The sequence below is a fragment of the Stegastes partitus genome, unplaced genomic scaffold (assembly GCF_000690725.1).
Source record: "Stegastes partitus isolate 25-593 unplaced genomic scaffold, Stegastes_partitus-1.0.2 Scaffold136, whole genome shotgun sequence".
NCBI lineage: Eukaryota > Metazoa > Chordata > Actinopteri > Pomacentridae > Stegastes > Stegastes partitus.
Window position 1 is genome coordinate 367,877 of NW_007577867.1, and position 13,364 is coordinate 381,240.

At 40.9% G+C, this 13,364-nt stretch overlaps 1 protein-coding gene across 1 annotated transcript; it reads left to right on the forward strand.

Annotated features, from left to right (window-relative positions):
* The first annotated feature begins 61 nt into the window (after positions 1 to 61).
* Positions 62 to 8,545, forward strand: fam3c (FAM3 metabolism regulating signaling molecule C). Its single transcript, XM_008278870.1, has 10 exons — positions 62 to 175; positions 602 to 658; positions 2,385 to 2,489; positions 2,775 to 2,801; positions 3,163 to 3,286; positions 5,114 to 5,172; positions 5,317 to 5,367; positions 5,448 to 5,532; positions 5,639 to 5,765; positions 7,201 to 8,545. The coding sequence occupies exons 2-10, from the start codon at positions 643 to 645 to the stop codon at positions 7,288 to 7,290; spliced, it is 684 nt and encodes a 227-aa protein (XP_008277092.1). The 5' UTR covers positions 62 to 175; positions 602 to 642; the 3' UTR covers positions 7,291 to 8,545.
* Positions 8,546 to 13,364: the final 4,819 nt, after the last annotated feature.

Here is a 13,364-nt window from a genome sequence, read left to right on the forward strand (position 1 = left end):
GGGAACTTTTTTCCTTCCGCGCATGCTCGTCTTTGTTTTTTCCAACAGAGTGGACCCTCTTCCGGGTTCTCCTCCAGTAATATCTCAGCTGTCATGACACGAATCAGCGCTATCAATTTACCGAGCAGACCCTAAAACGCACCGGAGAGCTGCTGGCACGGCGCTAACCGGACAGGTAAGGTACAAGTGGGCGTTTATCCACAGGTTAACTCCAAGTATCGACATTACCGAGGCTCCGGTGCTGATATTTCGGCGTTAGTTTAGCAAAGCTGTCGGCTGAGACGAGGAAGTAGCGGAGCTCACGGGTCAGTTAGCGTCACTTTTATCGGTAACACTTGACGCTAGTTAGCTTTTCAAAACGTAGCTTCCAATATTAACCACTCATGCTATGTGAGTGCGTTACCACGTACTAACTAGTTAATTTGAAAGAAAAACAACAAAGCTAAAGTGGCGTTAACTTCTAACAACTAACTTTCTGCACAATACATTATTTCAAACTGTGTTATATCAACTATTAGCAGCAGCTAAAGTGAACGTGTCCGTGTTGACCCCCTGCACGGATAAATAATTAAAGTGGGCTGACTGTGTTTTCTGTCTGCAGGTTGTTAGCTGTGAGCAAGAAGAGGCTGGAGACTCGCTAAGATGTTGAGGGCTGGTGGTAAGTCAAGTGTATCTCCTCTAAGCTGAACAGTCAAATATGTCTGCGTAGATTCTCAGTTGTTGTCATTCTGAGAAAAGGAACTGGAATTTGTTTATCTGATCTTCAATCTTTTAGATGAACCAGAAGGAGAATAGAAAAGAATATGTCATTGTTGTCATTGTAACATGTACAATGAAAATCAAGTGCAAACCTGAATCAGTGCAGAAATAAAAGGTACTAAAATGCCATAAAAAAAGACAAGAGAGTATCTTACAATATGATTATTATACAACAACAATAAACCCAACAGACATCTACAGTCAACAGTTATTGCACAATCTCTTAAAGTGAGCTTCACGGTATGTTTGCATTTCTGAGCCGGTTTGTCCTTGTTCTCATGCATCTGTATCTTCATCCTGATGGCAGCAGTTCAAGCAGATTGTGGCCCAGGTGCGATGAGTCCTTCAGTATGTATTGGGCTTTCCTGTAGTTCTTTCAGAGAGGGAAGAGAACAGCCAATGATTTTCTGGGTGACCTTTAGGACCCTCTAGAGCACTTTCCTCTGTGTCACTGTGCAGCTGGAGAGCCACACACACAGAGGTCACGATGCTCTCAGTCGAGCAGTGATAGAAGGACACCAGCAGTTTCTGGGGGATGTCTCTGCTGAGCTTTCTTCACCAGCTCGTCTGTGTTCGTGCCCCAGGTCAGGTCATCCCTGATGTAGACTCCCAGAAGACAGACGTCCGACACTCTCTCCACACAGTCCCCACCTATGAATAAAGGCCGAATGTTCTTTTTATTCTTACTGAAGTCCACAATAAGCTCTTTAGTCTTGGCAGTCCAGCTGCCTTCATCAAAAGCACATAGAAGCAAAATATAAGTAAAATGATATCTCGACACTTTCAGAAAAACATTCCCTCCTAGTTGCTTGTTTTTGTGAGTAAAAGTCTTATAGATGTAGAATAAGATGTTAATAGAAATCCCAGAAGCAACATATACTGATCAAAACTGTAAATGCAGCATGTAATATGTCATTATATTCATCCATCCTTTGAAGCATAGCTGCTCCAACACACAGCATCTCTACAACCAAGGAGGCGATAATGTGCAGATAGAGAGTGGGGTCATATGTCAAACACCCGCAACATAGAGTGAATGGGCTTGTTGACGCCTGAAAGGCTCGGTGAAGTTGGTGGACATTTTAATAGACGCCATCACGACATGTTCATCCAGAGCATCGTGTGGCAGATTGTCAGTCCTACCACTCTGTCTGAAAAGATTTCTTAGACGACAAATGGTGGAGTTGTGGACGTGCAACTAACTACAGCACGAACGGAGATTAATCTAGCGTTTAATGTGCCAACAGCCGGTCTTTTCTTTCTCTTGTCCTCCGTGGCATCATGTTATTTGAATAAACCTGCATTTTAAGGTGACGCTTTATAGTCACTTGTCAAATAAGTGTTCTTGTCCTTCAAAGCCGCACCTTACCAGGGTGTGGATTGACTTGGGATTTGTCACCAGAAAAACAGTTGAACCCCTTTGTAACCATACATATTTTAGTGGCTTGTTAACTTTTCCTCTAAGTCAGAGCAGAAGTCCAGTTGTATGCTGCCAATAAGATAGTCACAGGTGCTACATTATTTAGGATATTTAGGATTTTCGTTCTGTGTCAATAACATTATGTACTCAGTGAAGACTGTAAAATCTTCTAACTGGTGCTTTCGTGTCTCTCTTGCCTTTCCAGGTATTTTGAAGTTAGCAGCGCTCGTCTTTGCGTTCCTCCTGGCTGTCTTTCTGGCTTTTCAACTGCTGGAGATTAATTTGGATTTTAAACTTAGCAGTCTGGTTTGTGAGTAACTTTTTAAAATGTATTGTGTTGCCTGCAGCAGCACAAAGAAAGCTGACTTATTAGCTGAAAAGGAAACCTGACAGCTATTTGTTTAGCAATTGAGGAAGTGATTTATTCAAATATAGAAACCAGTGTTGGCACTGTGCTGACTGGCCTTCATTGTCCATAGTTTGCTGTAACAATGACAATGCTTACAAGTGGGATTCTCCCCTAGAACTGCTGTTTAAATGACCATGAAAGCGATCACTGATGATCTCCTTAAACTTATATGTTTTTGCTTTTCAGCAAAATCGCTGCCAGCGAATGAAACCCGTAAGTATCCCCATATTATCAATCCACATTGTTGCTTTGTTTACTCATTGTTTACATTGCTTTGAGAAATGCCTCCCTTCTTTCTTTGTATTTTTGTCTTTCTATACCTGTCAACACATGAATGATAATGATCAGCTTACGTCAGATTGTGCTGTATGCATCTAGATCATCATGACAAAGTGTCATTGTGTACGTCAAGCTTAGCACGTCGACATTTGAAGTATACATCGATACCTTTAGATTGAGGTCTGCTGTTATGTATTTGCATGCACTTATGGATAGACTCACATGATCAGACTACCTGTAACCTGATGTTGTTCTACCTGTTACTCAACGTGTAAAATGACTTCTGTATTTACAGCAACAAAGCCCATCAGGTACAAGTGTGGGCTGTCCAAGGCATGCCCGCTCGGACACTTTGCCTTTAAGATGGCGAGCGGTGCGGCCAGCGTGGTGGGGCCCCGAATCTGCCTGGAGGACAAGTTGTAAGTAAAATGATATCTTGACACTTTCAGAAAAAACAGTCCCTTCCAGTTGCTTGTTTTTGTGAGTGAAACAGTCTTATAGATGTAGAATATGTTGTTAATAAAAATCCCAGAGCAGGTAATTATATAGCTCTATCCTAAAGTAGTTCTGTGTAAAAATGTGGACGGATATTTTCTTTAATTCTCCACAGCAGCAGCCACCTCGAGTTTTAAGTGCGTCATACTGCAGCTGCCCTCTGTGGTTGAAAGCGCTCACTGTAGTACTGAAATCCATGAACCGGAAAATTAATCAGCTGTTTTAATAACTGATCAGTCACTCAGTTTAGCATTGCAGGAGAAGGCTGGCTGTCAAAGTGTTTGATAAGGGTTCAAAAGTGACACACCAACATGTCCTGTCACAGTTTACTTTTACGGTCTGCTATTAAACATTTATGAGCAGCAGAGATGTCATGACACCAGAGATTTAGCCGTCAGTATCATGTAATCTACACGACTCTCAGTACTAAACAGGCATCAATCAAAACTGTGTATTTTGCTGGACACACGCTGAGCTTAAACACAGACATATCTTTACAATTTGACACCCTGAGCTGTAATAACAGTAGTTTACTAATACCATTAGCAGCACCCAGTTTACGATATCATCTACTGCTACATTGGCCCAAACAAGATAATCTCGGTAAACATTGCTGTTAGGACTGGGCCGTATCATACCATGCACCCAGTCCCCTGCTGCCACCTCCACCGCCACCTGATGGTGGAAACAGAACCGTGATCGCTATCCTCAACTGGCATCAGCAGCCAAGTACTGCCTGTGTATCCCGCCCACTTCCACTCCGTCTGTCCAAATATTCACCTGCTGCATACACACCCATTTCTATTTGAAATACATTTTCATTAAACAAATTGTCAGCAAGCAATTTACAACTTATGCACTATTGATTTTGGTACGTTATAGCTTCAGTGCACATCAAAAACAGCTGCTTGTTAAATGGAAAAGAAATTGTTCTTTTTTTTTTTATTTGCACCAATAAAGTTGTGCAGTTTTGAAGTATTTTATCTTGCGTCAGTTTTATCGTTATCGCAAATTTTCTCATTTGTATCGTGATAAATATTTCTGGCCATATCACCCTGCCCTAATTGCTGTAACAGATGCAGCTGTCACAATACTGGCAACAGTTAAGGATATTAATGTTTGACAACATGCTGGAACTGCTCACCTTGTAGGAAGTAGTTTAAACACTATATTGTTTATTTTGTACTATTTGTTTTCAGTTTTGTTTATTTAGCAATAATTCACAATATACGGCATCACAAGGCACTTAACATAGTAAGATGAAGCCCATACAATATAATGTTATAGAGAGAAGCCTCACAAATCCAAAGATTCCCTTTGAGGAAGCTCTTTGGCAACAGTCGGAGAAAAAACTCCCCTCCACGAGGAAGAAACCTCTGGCAGAACCAGGCTCAGAGAGGCTGACAATCTGTCTTGAAGGATGCGGTGAGAGAAAAAGATAGCGTCTCCCGTGACGTATATTTGCATTGTTAATAATGCCTTTTACAATATCCTCATTCGTTATCTGTTTAAACAACAGCCTGCACTCGTGGCTGCCCGTAGAAGGAATTATATTTGATGACAAATACAGCAAACCCAAATGCGTGCACTGCCGCATTACAGCGTGTTATAAACCGTGCTCTGTTTATGAACGGTAAATAGAGGGACTTAAATTAAAGTGTTAATCGGTACAGCTTCAAAATCTGTGTGCAGTATCTTTGACAGTATCTTTATGGGCTCCACTTTTATTGTCCTGCTTTTGTTGATCGTAGACTAATGAGCGGTGTGAAGAACAATGTGGGGAGAGGAATCAACATCGCCCTGGTGAATGGTAATGTTATCAGCAGTTCCACACCTCAAAGTCAAATAACTGCAAATGAGCTGCCGTGTCTCCTTGTAAACGTTCATATGTATATGTGTGGATATAGCTTTTATATTTGCATGGCGCTAAATGGAATCTTTATGTCCTCTGTAGGGAGAACAGGGGAACTCGTCAAGACAGGGTACTTCGATATGTGGGCAGGAGGTGAGTCTACTTTAAACCTTTCTTGTTTTCTACATTATAAACACAAACTCACTGTGTTATTCGTGTGTAACCCTGCACAGATGTGGCTCCCTTAATTAAATTCCTGAAGGAAATCGACGACGGGACAGTCGTGATGATGGCCTCTTTTGATGATCCCTCAACAAAGTAAGAACAAATGCACAGCTACAGCTTCAGTTTAGTTGTCTCTAATGTTGACTGTGTTGCTGCAGGGGCTAGCCATGAAGTAATACACACCTCATTTGTTCTGCAGACTCAATGATGAAGCCAGGAAGCTGGTTGCTGATCTGGGCAGCTCAGCTGTCAGTAATTTGGGCTTCCGAGATAACTGGATCTTTGTAGGAGGGAAAGGCATCAAGACCAAGAGTCCTTTTGAGCAGGTAACACGACCCATGAGATCCTGTTCTTCTCACTTTTACTCACTTTCTACTGAATGATTACGCAAAGTAAACAACAACAGTTTCCTTGTTGTTAAGAGAACAAATCAAGTTTAGACGACCAGTAAACCAATAAAATGTCAGTATTATACAAAGGGTTCATCAGATGGGCCTCAACAGTTGTTGAAACTTAAATCCAGTGTTCTTTATGAGGCTGAATGTTAACAGTAATAATTTATCGTAGACACAAACCAATTTATAGTTTTAATCTGTAGATTTATTAACTTATGCTCCATTTCTTTTCATTTATATGGACCTCATTTATAATGTAGTTAAGGAAGAAAACCAAAGATCTTGGCCACAATTAAGAAACGTGAATAAGAATGACAATAAAATATTACAAGGTAAAGTTGGTAATATAAAAACATGAAGAGTTATTGGAGCATTTAAACTCTGAAAACAAATAAATTAAAGAGCAGCAGGAAACAAAATAAATCAAAATTAAAGATATGAATTTCCCTTAATATATAGAAATCACAGGATCACGTGCAAAAGATGAGATCCTCTACATGAATAAACATTTCCTAACCGTCTGAATACGAAGCAGTTTCTGGGTGTTTTTGCTCACAATTTTCACTCACTTTGGGCTGATTTTTTTTCCCACTGATATATATATAAAGCCTTGCACATCCATGGAAAAAGCTCAATCAGAAAAATATATATTTTTTTTTTATTTTGCAAAATTGGAATCAACATTCACATCAACATTGTATTACTTACACTTTGTTTGATATTCGTTTTTTATCTCATAAACACAGCCTACAGTTCAGCCTAAAACCCCAAACCATCATTTTTGTCAGACTTGACTCTTGGTCTGGACTCACTTGTAGCTGCCTGACTGCGTAGAGGAGCGCAGAATTTTGATGATTTTAAGCTGAGATTTGGGTATATTTCCAACAGTCACACATAATTAGTTGAAGTCCTCCTGTTTCTACAATTTCTTGGTATAAATAGTGTAATTTTAGCTTGTTTTTTTCTGAAGATAACAAGCCTTTCAAGTGCAGATGGTACAGCGTGACTGTGCGACCTCTGCCTTTCAGTTTCATGTTCTTAAACGCATACATTGTCCTTGTAATAAGAAATGTACTGCGTAGGAGGCAAGGATGGACGCACAGGCCTTGCGTCCCCGTAGTGTTTTCTTTGAGCCATAGACCTCTTATGATTCACAAGCTTTTAGTCATTCTACGCTCCTCTACGAGAACTGAACACTCCGGCCTTGTTCATGTCATCGGTTGTCGGGCAGCATAACGCCTTCTTTCTGTCACAACCTTTTCACACACATCCGTCTGGAATTGTGTAACCACTGGATTACAATGACAATGCAGACCAGTCTCTGGTTTCTTGTTAAACACACTGTGTCTTGTGTTTACCTCCGCAGCATATAAAGAACAGCGCAGAGACCAACAAGTTTGAGGGCTGGCCCGAGGTGTTGGAGATGGAGGGCTGCATACCACAGAGGCAGGACTGATCTGAGTCTTCTTTGTGACCGTCGACCACCCATCTCTCATCGCGCCCAGTCTGCCGTTTCTGTCCTCTAGAGACTCTTTTTTTTTTTTTTAGAGGTTTCACTTATTTGGGCGGAGTCATTTTCCACCTCTCATTCCAAAGCCTTTTATTTAAACATATCTACCAGAACAATGTTTCATCAGAAGATTTAGCAGGAACGAGGAGCTGCTGCCACACTTAAGCCAGAACAGGAATGTACAGCTTCTTGCACTTCTCCTCATACTTACAGTAGATGCTTTTTGGGGGTCTTGTAATTTGATCTAGTTTGTAGAGTACACTGATTAGAAGGGATTTATTTTTGTACTACGGGCTTGCTGTCACACTTCCTACCTTTACGGCCCTGGCGCTTAGCGAGATAGTGTTGCACTGTTGATGGAAATAGATGTCACAGCCCAGACTTTTTTTTTTTTAGAGGGACACATATTTCCATGACCTGTTTCCTGCCTTAATTATCCTATACATTTATTTTTTTTTAAAGACTTTGTGATTCTTTTTGTTTCTGTCAGAGTTGTTTATTTTGGGAAAGTTACTATTAACAGAATTTGACGATACTTCTTGTCATGATATTATAACCAAATGCACCAAATTCACTGTGAAATTTGTAAATATTTGTGTAGAGGAGGGTCCAAATTTGAAAGATCCTAATTTAATGAACATTGTAATATTAATATAATTTGTTAAAATAAATGATATTGTTAGCAATGTGCGTGTGTGGGTGGATTTAAAGTGTCTGGTTGCACGTAGGAGAGGTACACAGTTGTTCCATTGTGCGTACAAGCGACTGCACTGATGTGTGGCTTCATTGACGACAGACCTCATTCTGTGTTTGTTTAGTTCATCATCATCCCGGTTGTTAATCATTGCTCTGTTAATCTTGCCAGTTTGCCACCACTTTGAAATAAGTTCTGGCCTGTTAGCTTCTGCACTTTAGCCAGATGTCATTCATCTGTTTGGCTGGAAAACTAATATCCACACATACATTGTGTTGTCACTTTGTCAGTGTTTGTCACTTACTTAATGTTAACCACCTGGCATCATGTGTTGTTTTCAGTGTACTTTCTCTTTGGAAGCCTTTTTTATACACTTTAACTACAGAACATTCCTTTAAAGAAGAAATGTATTAAAGTAAAAAAACTAAACCGGTTGTTCGTGTGTTCAACAAATACCGACTGTTGCTTCTTTGGAAAGCACTTGTTTAAATAAAGGTGTGAAAATAGTGCAGCTGTATGATTACATAAGAACACAAGCACTTCTCTTTTTAAAAAAGCTGCAGCTGAAAATGTAAACACATTTACAGAGTGCAGTTTGTGCTCCTTCTAACCTCTTCGATCCGACACACGGGGCTAATTGGCAGTCGGTGTGAAACGAGGAACAACTGTTCTTGTTCGTGTTGTTGATTCAAACAGCTCAGCTCTGTTCCCGTATCACTTTCCTGTTCTGCTTATCCTCCAAGAGCTGCTGAAGGACTCATTAATATGAGTAGACAGGTAGCGAGGAGCTTCTACTAATGACAATAATGGTCATTTTGAACATTTTGCACCACTAGTGTCTAAATAGCGACAAGCAGCGGTGAAAGTTTTACGGCAGTTGTGGCCTTCTGCTTTGTTTATAGGTCAAATCAGCACAACTGGGTGTATTTAATTAAAAATGAAAGAGGTTTCTACAGAGCCTGCAGTACCCAAAGGAGAGCTGTACTCTATTGTGTCCATCCCATGTATCCTTGTACTACAACATAAAAAAGAAATCATCAATTCGTGGAAAAACTGTATTCTTGTATATTTTTTTCGAGGGTCATTTTGTAGCATCTATCCAGTTATGACGGATGTAAAGTGTGCTCTTGGAAAATGATTGTATTTAGAGGGGAGAAAAAGGTAGCCGTTATGAAGCCATAGAAAATAATTATGTTCCGTTAATGAAGGACAACGTACTCAGTCGTTTCTCTTTTCACATATCTCAGCTTCACAAGTCCAACAAACTGAGCTGAAGACTGTATTTTATATTTGTTGATTTATACATGAACAGTGAATGACATTTGAGCTCATTTCTGTTTATAAATCTGTAGCTTACAAATACTTTTACTAGATATTCCTTCTGAGTATTTTATGTTAACAATATATGCATGTTAATACATTTTTACATGTACGTTGACATTCTTCAATGACATCCAGTTGCTAAATTGTGCACATTTAAAAACAAAAAGTGAATCATTACAATCCCTCGTGCTTTTTCTGCAGACTTCACAGTGCTACCAAATAACTTCTACAGTTCTCCTGCTCAAGAATTCGTCCTGCAGGGGGCACCACTGCCTCATTTATTCACCCTGCTCATCCTGCCATTTGTAGCATCTCCACTGTACCTTGTGTTTGTTTTCCACTTGTACAGTAGAAATGCAGCGTGGAAATTACTGTCAGTGGCTGTCGGACAGATCACAGATCACATGACTCCAGGAGATTTCATCAGTATTGCTCCAATTACCATCTCATTGATGTAAAATCAATATAAGAGCGGCCTACTTTGACGAAAAAGAACATCGGATTTTGTGCCGTTGCATAATTAACACGTCCAGACATGTGAAAAATGATCATTCTGTACCTGCTGCATTTGTCACGAGAGACAATATGTGAGATTTCTGTTTGTGATCTTAATACTATGAGTCCTAATCGTGTTAGTCAGGAGGAGGACTTTGCAATATCTCTCTCTGTCTGCCAGCAGCTGACAGGTACATTCACTTTCATTTCTTCAGTTAGTACCTTGTAAACTTCACATTTGCCCCGTCTGCCTTTGAGTCCCCCCCCCTCAGCTCTCAGCTCATCCTCATCCCCCAGAGATTGAAAAACCCACTGTGGAGCTTTTTTTTTTTTCTCCCTCTGATCTCATCTGAGCTCCACACACGACATCCCTCTGACATTTTATATCCCCATGTGGGTTTTACGGGGGGCGATATAAGGGACAGCATTTGTCTGGCAGCTGTTCCAGTGCCTATAGCGTAATGTTTGTGCTGCACATCGCGGCCCTGTTATGTGGGCACATCAATAAGTTAGCGTTTGTCTCCGTGCAGCTGGAGATGTATGGTGCGTGATGCCTTCAAAAAGTGCTCGCTCGTCGGCGTTCGTGTGGGCTGAACCTCCTCTGAGCTCCACGTTTCTTCTCTCGAGCGATGAGGTGTAGGAGTGAATCATCTCCAACTCGCCTTATATAAAACACGCTATATGATACATTATGTATGAACACAGAATATCTGCCGTCGCATAAATGCCTAATGATGAGACATCTTATGGAAGCCTGAGGGCAAAGCTGTAGGAACGCATGAGGACAATTTTTTTTATTATTTTTTTGTATGGAACAACAGCTATAGTCTCTATTTTCATTTTGACTTTCTTTCATTCGTCTCCTCTGTGGCTCCCAGAATAAATCTGTCCACTAGACAAAAGGTGCTTGCATCTCAAAGAACCTCTGAGGAGCTCAACTTTCTCGCTGTGACCTCTGACCTCTGCCCTCTGACCTTCCTGACCAAGACTCTCATGCTTCTGTTTCCTTCAAAATGGCTCCTCTCTTCCATTTACCACGAATCTTGTGACAAAAAAAAGCATTTTTCCAGATCTCGTGGCCTTAATTACACAACACAGCTCACTGCTTCTGTAGCAGAGTGCTCATATGTCCATTTATCCCCAACACCTGCCTCAGTCTGCGGTACAGTACCATCCCTCGACCTTTGCTCTTCATCTGCTGACCAAAACTCCCTCAGTGACCTTAACACCTGAGCCCTCACAATTTAAAAATACACTTCTGCTCCTACACCCTAAATTGTCAAACACTTAAGAAAGAAGCAAGGAAAGATGTTGAGATAATATCTTACACTCTAAGTATTTGGTTGACTTTTGCCTAAAGCAACCTATTATCTTATCCTCACATATCACAAGGTGTATTTTAAGGTTCAGCTCTTTGCTCAAGGACATCTCGGGTTGGAGGAGATGAGGATCAAACCATCAACCGCCGTGATTAATGGACAACCTCTGAAGCTACAGCTGGCCTTTAAATAACCGTACTGATGTCATCTGGTTGAGGTTAAGCCTGCGCTAATGATCTAGAAATCATATGTAATAGTGTTTACACAGGTAGGACCTAACAAAAGACCCCATCGAGTTGCATTGTGGGAATTTTAGGAACTGTGGTTTTTAACCCATGAACGTATTCACTGGTGTATGCAGTTGTGCTGCCTCCAGAAAATAGCCACAGCCTCGTAACCCGAGTCTGACACTGACAACAGTCCTTGCTTTCTGCTGCACACTCAGCTTTTATATCTTGCCAGATGAACTGTCGGTGATTAAAATAAAGACGCCACATCATGGTATTTTTTTTTGCACTTTTGATGATGCACTATTTTAATTGTGTCTTCTGTCTACTGGTGGTGTTTGCCCATGTGTTGGTGGGTCCAGCTACACATTGTCCATGTTGAATATCTATATCTGTCTATCTAATAGGGCACCAATCCCTGTTAAGGTGTCTTAATTACCCCAAATCTGTTTACTCAACCGCTACATCTACTAACTTCTGTAGCTTCTACTAAAAGTGTATACAGTGTTAACATGTGCTGCCCTCTGGTGGTCTGAAAGCTGAACAGCACCTTGAACTTTAAAGTCCTATATTGTGCCCCTTTATTGAGCCAGTTAATGAAAGTCTTGCACACATCCCCATGCTGTGTCTTCTAGTTGTTTTTCTTTTATAGCTCAATATACTGCAGCCATGGTTCATTCCACCATGACTTCATAACTCCTGGTTTTGGGCTGTTGGGCTGCTGCTGTCCACGTCTCCTTCAGGAAGAAAACTCTCTCTGTGTCCGTAGGTGACAGCATGGAGCCAAACGGTTGACTGTAAATTGTGGAATTCACAGCACAGCCGTTGTTTTTAACTCCTGTGTATGGTCGGTTTGTCACATGATGTTGTGTTATAGCATTTTTTTGGTGCAGGGCCACGACTTGGAAATGGCTCTGGAGTGACTGTAGTTAACACGTAGGCTTAATGAGCTGTGTTTCAACCACTATTTCGAAGTCATCCCATTGTCTGACAACAGAAACAAAACAAATGTATAAATGAGAGCAGCTTTGTTTGGTATCAGGCTGCACTGAAACGTAAATTAAGAGAGCAGGAGAGTAGAAAACTGATGTAAACACTGGCTGAGCTCAGGTTGCATTGAAGCACAGCAGCACTCACCCAGTCCTTGTTTACTGGTTTCCACAGAGCTCTCACCTGTGTACATCCCATCACAGCTTATGATAACGTTAGCCACATTAGCCGCACAATGTACCAAGGACTGTCCTATTGTTGTGAAGACTGATGCACTGGAAACGTAGTTACTCAGATGCTGGGAGTGCATGAAGACTCTTGTGTTCACTCTTGCACCCACCAGCAGAACATTTGTTGTGTTTTGCTTATGCTGGAGACATTTTAGAGTTAGCAGAAGCAGCTCTAGAAGTAAATAAACTTTTTTTGAATGGCTCCCCTGGAAGCAGCAGACATTGAGGGGGCGTCATTATGGAAATTTTGAGCCACATGACAACTGGCTCTTCTATTGGAATGTAGCAGATCAGTAAAATTCCTACTGGCTTGTAAAGCTGGAAGGTTATCTAGTTGTGTCTTCATATCTTTACAGCTTTTACTTGACACCTTCAAGTCAATCACGGTTTCATCATTTGAGACCTTAAATGGCTTGATATACAGGATTGAGAGGTAGGGACCCAAGGCCTCTGCATCCACCTGACTAACATCCATTGTGCTGCGCTGGTTTTGACACACATTTGCTTTTAATCGGTTCTTCGCCCTTCAGTATAACCGAGGTGAAATACTGAATCACTTCATAAAAATCATTCCTGTTCCATCAAAGTGGGTCATATCTTTTTGTTACTTTACTCCCACTTGACGCTGACTGTCATTCTTCTAATAAGTCCCTCAGAAGATGTTTTCTTTCCCATGAGTTTTATCAGAGTGTTCCCCTTTGATAATTTCCCAGACCATAATATGCAGCACGAAGGTCCTGGA